We start from the raw sequence: 7,556 nt of genomic DNA, 5'->3' as shown, positions 1-7,556 counted from the left end.
TAGCAAGTAGTCGACCCCGGGTTCGATCCCCAGCATCCCATCGGGTCCCCAGAACTGCAGGAGGAGTAAGTCCTGAGTGCAAAGCCAGGAAAAAGCCATGAGCATCGTGGGTTATGACCCTAAAAAGGCAATAATATATTAAAAATAAAATAAAACACACACACAATTTGATTTCTCTGCCCCTTTTCGGAGAGCCCGGCAAGCTACCAAGAATATCTTGCCTGCACGGCAAAGCCTGGCAAGCTCCCCATGACATATTTGATATACCAAACACAGTAACAACAAGTCTCACAATTTGTTGTGAGACGTTACTGGTCCCCGCTCGAGCAAATCGATGAACAATGAGAAGACAGTACTACAGTGCTATTGGCCATTAATCACAGCTCTCTTGAATGATGAGCTAAAGGGAAATTCAGCGAATTCCACCCAGTATACAGCAAATGTTTGGGAACAGCGACTATTACTTAAGAGGAAAATTGTGTCTGTGTGTGAGCATGGGATGGGGTTTCTCTGGATTCCAACCACCTAATTACGATACAGAAGTTAACAAAGTGATGGGGGTTGGAGAGACAGTACAGACAGAGGCGCCTGCCTGGCTTGTGGGTGACCCAGGCTTGCTCCCCACATCCCAGATGGTCCTCTGAACAGCATCAGGAGTGATTCCTGAGTGCAGAGCCAGGAGGAACCTTTGAGGATTCTGGGTGTGATCCCTCACAAAATAAAAAGAGTCAACATGATGAGCACCGCGGAGAAACAAGCAAACACAGATGGAGACCTGGAGATTGGCAGGGCTGATATGGTGGGAAAAGGTCCAGGGACCGTTGGGAACAGAGGCTGCCTCCTGAGCCCACTTTGAGGTCACAGGGAACAACAGGGCGTGGGGGTCCCAGGAGAGGTGGTGGGTGGGATAAGGCTTGCACACAGGATTCTGGTTTCAAGGACCCCCAGCACTGCAGAGTCGCCCCCAAGAACAAGCTGAGTGTCCCTGGGACATGGACACCCTCACCCCCTCCACCCTGCAGGAATCAAGAGTCACAGAAGCAATATTTGCCCTGACAGGAGGAGTCAGCGTTGACCTCGTGCCAGTGACTGTGCCAGCAGGCAGGGACCCACCTCCGTGCCCTTTAGATGGCATCTGGTGGCCGAGTTCTGTCCTCGCGGCCGCCAGGGCCTTCAAAGGACATCAGAAGGGCTGGGGCTTGGCCGGGATACAGGGCTCGGGGGGCTGCACCCATAAAGGCGGCCGGACCCGTGCTGTCCCAGGACTCTGAGCTCGGCCGTGTGGGAGGAAGGACGCGCCTCTGCGTGGTGACCAGGAGCTCAGACCGGACACGCCTGTGGGGGACAGAGATGGCAGCTCAGGTGTGTGAGGGTCAGAACGGGAGCTGCCCCTTGGGGTGTGGGACTGGGGGACCCGGTTCCAGAGGGTCCCTGGGGGCTTCTGGCTCAGCTGTGGGTCACGGTGGCCACTGACCCGTGTCCTGTCCCCTCAGAGGCCCATGTCCCTGCACTGCTGCCTGCTGTTCCTCGCTGTGGCCACCTTGGCCGGGGGTGCAGGTGAGTCTGGGTGGTCTCCAGGAGTGGGTGGACAGGGCATGGAGGGATCAGAGTGCTAGGAGGGAGAGGAATGCAGAGGTGACCCGGACCTGGTGACCCTGTTGTCCAGAGTGGACTGTGATTAAGGGGTGGGGGCATCCGCCCCTCTGGGCCCTGAGTGCTCAGAGAGAGCATCTGGGGTGGGTGTCCAGACGTCCCCGCCTGCACCAGTAGGGGCCCAGGACACCTCTATGCCCCTCACATAGGGTCCCTGGGCTAGGAGTCCTCAGCTAGGCGGTGGCAGACAGGAGTTAGGGACACAAAGCTAGAACAGGGACCTGATTAGCCACCAAGGCAGGAGGGGGGCTGGGCAGGCAGGCAGGGGGCAGGAGGGTCCCCATGGATTTGGAATGTCCCTTTCAGGAGCAGCCCCGACTCCAAACATGACTGAGACCACGCACACGCATTGCCCACGGAGCTGCAAGGAAATTTTGAAGAAGAATCCTGGAGCCGAAGGTGACTGACCCTCACCCTGCGGCAGCCACAGTGGACACGGCTGACCCGGGAGCCCAGCCACAGTAGACACGGAGGACCCAGCGCCCGTCAGCCCAGAAATCTGATTCTGAGGGGACAAGGCTTTGAGGCTCCCTTGGGGCAGATGTGTCCCAGTACTCAGGGACATTTTGTCCAATGTCGGGGAACCTGGGGGACACGGGGGCCTTGAAGGAGGAATACTGAGCTGGCCAGGAGGGCTGTCTCAAGTGTCTGCTCAGCCCTGTCCCAAGAGGGATGGGGGCCCGGGCACATGTCCCTTCAAGGGGATGCTTGGCCGGGCTGGATCTCCCGGGCTCCCAATTTTGAGCTGGTGACCAGGACCCTATGTGAGGGGGCATAGAGGTGTCCTGAGCCCCTACCCACCCCATCTGTTGTCCCCTGCAGATGGCCTGTACTTTCTCCGCACTGAGCAAGGGAAAGTCTACCAGACCTTCTGTGACATGGAAACAAATGGTGGCGGCTGGACTCTGGTGGCCAGCGTGCACGAAAACAACATGTATGGGAAATGCACGGCAGGGGATCGCTGGTCCAGCCAGCAGGGCAACCGAGCAGACACCCCCAGGGGAGATGACAACTGGGCCAACTACAACACCTTTGGGTCTCCAGAGGCAGCCACCAGCGATGACTACAAGGTGAGCCCCAGCTGGGCCAGCACTGGGAGCATCGGGCTGGCCCAGCTTTAGCAGATGGGCTGGGCATGGGCAGAGGCATGTGGACAGAGAGACCTCTGTGTGTTGAGTGACCTCTCCTTCCATCATTCAGGAACCTGGGGCGATCAGGGTCCTGGTCCTCTGATTGGGGGTCTGTGCTGTGTCCAGCTGTCCTGCTGGTGCTCTGGGCTCCATGAGGCTATGTGGTGTGTGGCCATGGGCCCTGACCACCGCTCTGTGGGGTTTGCAGAACCCCGGCTACTATGACATCCAGGCGGGGGACCTGGCCATCTGGCATGTCCCTAACAAGACCCCACTGACGTCCTGGAGGAACAGCTCTCTGCTGAGGTACTTCACCTACTCAGACTTCTTCAAGAAATTCGGACACAACCTTTTTGGCCTCTACCAGGTACGTGGGTGCGGCTGGAGGCATTTGTGGGTTGAGGTTGGCAAGCGCCAATGGGGTGAGGAATGAGACATCTCTTCCTCTGTCACTAGCGTTTGCTTTGAGAGTGTCTATGGGGTCTGTCCGCATCATCTCTCTGTCTCTCTGTCTCTGTCTCTGTCTGTCTCTGTCTGTCTCTGTCTCTGTCTCTGTCTCTCTCTCTCTCTTTGCAACTCCCCTAACACCTGAGCCAGGCACGAAGTGTCTCAGGAGACAGGGACAGGGGGTGGTGTGGGGAACACTCATGGAACTGTGTGTTCATAAATGCACGCCAACGGCTCTGACTCACCCTGGTGGCTCCTGCAGAGATATCCCGTCGAGTACAACATCGGCAGATGCTGGCGCGACAACGGCCCCGCCGTTCCTGTGGAATATGACTATGGGAGTCCCGAGAAAACTGCTTCCTACTATTCTCCCTTTGGTCAGAGTGAGTGTCTGCTGTTTGTGCTGAGGATAAAGCCTCCTTGTCCTGTGGTTCGTGGAACCGAGCAGAGCAGCCTTGACAAACGCGCCCCTGACCCTCACCGGGATGAGAAATCTATGAGAGCAGATGGACTCACTCCCCTTGACAGGCTGTCACACGGGGAATAACCCCGCTGGTACTATCTACGCGGTTGCTCCGAGCCTAGAAACTTAATGTAGACTTCCCATCTTCAGGAATGGGCAGCAGCTCTTAGTTCTACTTCAGGGCAATAGTCTGTGGAGTCTTGAAAGGGAAAAGAGATTTCAGGGCACGTTGGGGGCTCCCAGGGAGAGAGTGGGCATGGCGAGGGTGGGCCACGGGCTGGTGCTGCCACGTGGCTGCTCCCGTCTCCCTGCTCGGTCAAGGGGCTCCTTGGCCCCCTGCACTGACGCGAGACCCTTCTCTGCTCTTTCTCCCCAGAGGAATTTGATGCTGGATTTATCCAATTCCGGGTGTTTAATAATGAGAGAGCAGCCAACGCACTGTGTCCGGGGATGAGAGTTACCGGGTGCAACACGGAACATGTGAGTCTGAGTGATCAGCACGTGCACACGTGTACATGCATGTATGTGTTAATACTGTGTGTTCATGAATGCATGCTTATGTGTTTCGTACCTGTGTGTGTGTGTGTGTGTTATATGAGTGTGTGTATGTGTGTTTATTCTCACAGCTACCTCCTCCCTGGCTCCGGGATCTCCCTCAGTTCCCCAGTGCCCATCACACCCTCATGCAGTGATTCCTCCAGGAATGTGGTAGCTCCATGACACTCTCCTGGGACCTCAGTTAGGGAAAAATGTGTCAGTGCGTTACTGAATCCACAGGCACTAGTGTCCCCTGTCTGAACACAAAGAGACGGTTCACCAGCACAGACATGAGCTCAGTCACGGGGCTGCCGGCTCTGGCCAGGGCACACCCTGATGTCCAGATGGGCACACTATGCTGATGTTGAGATGCATCAGAGACCAACAAGGTGGGAGAAGAGGAGGGCTTGGAGCCAGGGAACCACACGCGTCACCCTGGGTCTGAGGGGAGGTGGTTTGCAGAGGTGCCCAAGCTCTGCTAGATTTAGGGTATCCCTGCGGGCTGCATGGCTTGGTTGAAACAATCTCTGAGCAATACACGAGGCATGTCCAGGGGCCAGCGGGCACAGCCAGATCAGGGCCGCCTTGGTGACGGCTCAGGGACCTGTGTGCCATGCCACGGGGAGTATCGGGGGCTGCCTCACTCTAGTGGCTGTGAAGCCCTCAATTTCTTTTCTGCTTCCAGCACTGCATCGGAGGAGGAGGCTTCTTCGCGGAAGACAGTCCCAGACAGTGCGGGGACTTCTCAGGCTTCGACAGCAGTGGGTACGGGACTCACACGATAGCCAGCAACAGCCGCGCCATCACCGAGGCGGCCGTGCTGCTCTTCTATCGTTGACCGTGCTGGACAAGTCCCCTCCCCGCACACCATCCCCCACCATCACCTCGTGCCCTGCTGAACTGCATCTGGACCACAGAAAATCAGACTCTGTTTCTTGACAGATGAACCAGACAATAAATTGCATCCATCCTAGCTCTGGTGTCTTGTGATCTTGTACAAATAAGTGAAGTGTAGGGGGTTTTAATTTTTATCCCAGGCTGGAGAGATGATACAAAGGGTAGGAGAACTTGCCTTGCAAATGGCCAACTTGGCTTTGATCCCTGGTAACCTATTAAGGTCTGACCACTGCCTAGAGTGATTCCTGAGTGCAGACAATGTGATCCAAAGGCAACAAAACCAAGCCCAACCAAAAGCAGGAGTGTCGATTCATCCAGGAACCCGCCTGGTGGCAGGGCCCCTTCCTGGGCCTGTGCGGCTAACTAGATCCCCTGAGAAGGGCTGGTTTTCACCCTTGGTCTGCAGGGGATTGGAATTGAGGCACACCTGCGAAAACAAAGCTGAAAAGTTCCGAGCACCCTCTCCTCATTCATCCAGGTACCCGCCCGGTGGCAGGACCCCTTCCTGGAGCTGCGGCCGCTAATGTGAACGCAAGGTACTCCCCCACTTCATATCTCATGGGAATCATAGGTTACCCTCTTACATGGAACTTTCACTAGGTTAGCTTAACCACGAGAAACACATTAGCCAATGATTCATTAAGCCCATCTCAATTCATTCTGCATCTCAAGCAGAATAGTAACAGTGAGCGTGAAGGTCTAAACCACACTGGTCACAATGGTAAAGCAACGCAGAAGCACACCATGCGAGGACAGCCCTTGGAGGGGAGCGGGTTGAGCTTTCCTCCCCGCCCCGACCGGGGCTCCGGCAGCCAAAGACCTCCAGGACCAGCCATCACCATGCTGAGACCACTCTCCGCACACATGAAGGTACTGGCAGAGGGACAAATCCACGTGGGTTCTGGGGCCGAGATCTCCAAGTCTACTAGGATTGGAGTCGAGCATCCTCCACCCAGATCCTCCAAATTCCAGTAGGCGGGGGTCACGCCCACCACCTGGCCCCCTGGCGCCGTGTAATCCCATCAACGGCCAAGACTCAGAGACTATAAAATCCAGCTCCCGGACGAGAACAGTGCAGTCTTCTGCCCCCGCGCCTGGCTGTTCCTTGCAGGAGCCCCCTTGGAGGGGAGCGGGTTGAGCTTTCCTCCCCGCCCCGACCGGGGCTCCGGCAGCCAAAGACCTCCAGGACCAGCCATCACCATGCTGAGACCACTCTCCGCACACATGAAGGTACTGGCAGAGGGACAAAGCCACGCGGGTTCCGGGGCCGAGACCTCGAAGCCTGCTCGGGTCGGGGCTGAGCATCCTCCACCCAGATCCTCCAAATTCCAGTAGGCGGGGGTCACACCCACCAACTGGCCCCCTGGCGCCGTGTAATCCCGTCAGCGGCCAAGACTCAGAGACTATAAAATCCAGATCCTGGAAGAGAACAGTCTACAGAATGGGAAAGGATATTTGCCGAATACACATCCGACAAGTGGTTGATATCAAGGATATACAAAGTACTGGTTGAACTCCACAAGAAGAAAACATCCAACCCCATCAAAAAATGGGGCGACGAAATTAAAAGAAACTTTCTCAAAGAAGAAATCCGAATGGCAAAAAGGCACATGAGAAAATGTTCTACATCATTAATCATCAGGGAGATGTAGATCAAAACAACGAGATATCATCTCACACCACGGTCTGGGGAGCAGGCGGGTGTCCGTGATAAGGAATCCTGTCACCTCAGGGTCCCGGGGACATCACAGACACGCTCACCTGCCTCACCTGCTGTATGGCCTGACCCGCCTTTGCTCTCAGTCAAACATCCCCAGAATAAACATGGGCATAAAATACAGGGAAAAGTATCTGAAACAGTCAGTGTGCTTTGGTGATTGTGATAAAACAATTAGTGAATCATAAAGAGATCGCTAAATTATTACTAAATTCTTACCAAACTACATTGTTACTTCACTGCACTGTCCTGTCCTGTCCTCCTGTTGTTCATCGATTTGCTCTAGAGGACCCAGTAACATCTCCATTGTGAGACTTCTTGTTACTGTGTTTGGCATATCAAATATGTCACGGGGAGCTTGCCAGGCTTGCCGTGCGGGCGGGGTACTCTCGGTAGCTTGCTGGGCTCTCCAAGAGAGATGGAGGAATTGAACCCGGGTCGGCCAGATCAGCTGCGTGCAAGGCAAACGCCCTACCAGCTGTGCTATCGCTCCAGTCCACATTGTTATGTTACTAAATTACTAAATGATTACTTTTTTCTATGTATTCCCTGCCTAACACCTAAATTTTTGTGAATGAGGACATAATTGGAAAATTTCATGTAAAGGTAACAATGGTAGGATGGTCAATGAATTTAAGAAAGTAAATAATTTCCAGTACAGAAGCACTTTCTGGGTATCTGTTACAATACAAACCACTGAGGGGAAGCTTCC

General features: G+C 54.9%; 1 protein-coding gene across 1 annotated transcript; it reads left to right on the top strand.

The window, feature by feature from the left end:
- The first annotated feature begins 1,290 nt into the window (after positions 1 to 1,290).
- On the top strand, positions 1,291 to 5,149 carry LOC130045117 (intelectin-2-like). Its single transcript, XM_056137841.1, has 8 exons — positions 1,291 to 1,362; positions 1,494 to 1,557; positions 1,960 to 2,052; positions 2,476 to 2,723; positions 2,992 to 3,150; positions 3,493 to 3,613; positions 4,070 to 4,173; positions 4,916 to 5,149. Exons 1-8 carry the CDS (start codon positions 1,351 to 1,353, stop codon positions 5,066 to 5,068), a joined length of 954 nt encoding a protein of 317 aa, XP_055993816.1. The 5' UTR covers positions 1,291 to 1,350; the 3' UTR covers positions 5,069 to 5,149.
- Positions 5,150 to 7,556: the final 2,407 nt, after the last annotated feature.

This window comes from Sorex fumeus, unplaced genomic scaffold (assembly GCF_029834395.1).
Source record: "Sorex fumeus unplaced genomic scaffold, SorFum_2.1 ptg000127l, whole genome shotgun sequence".
NCBI lineage: Eukaryota > Metazoa > Chordata > Mammalia > Eulipotyphla > Soricidae > Sorex > Sorex fumeus.
The sequence above is the reverse complement of the archived record's forward strand: the minus strand, read 5'-3'. Positions and strand labels throughout refer to the sequence as shown.

What these genes read in the sequence shown, in the direction of transcription:
- LOC130045117 (XM_056137841.1), top strand. An exon ending in GAAGAATCCTGGAGCCGAAG is followed by an intron (nt 2,053 to 2,475) that starts GTGACTGACCCT and finishes TGTCCCCTGCAG; the next exon opens with ATGGCCTGTACTTTCTCCGC. An exon ending in CCGGGTGCAACACGGAACAT is followed by an intron (nt 4,174 to 4,915) that starts GTGAGTCTGAGT and finishes TTCTGCTTCCAG; the next exon opens with CACTGCATCGGAGGAGGAGG.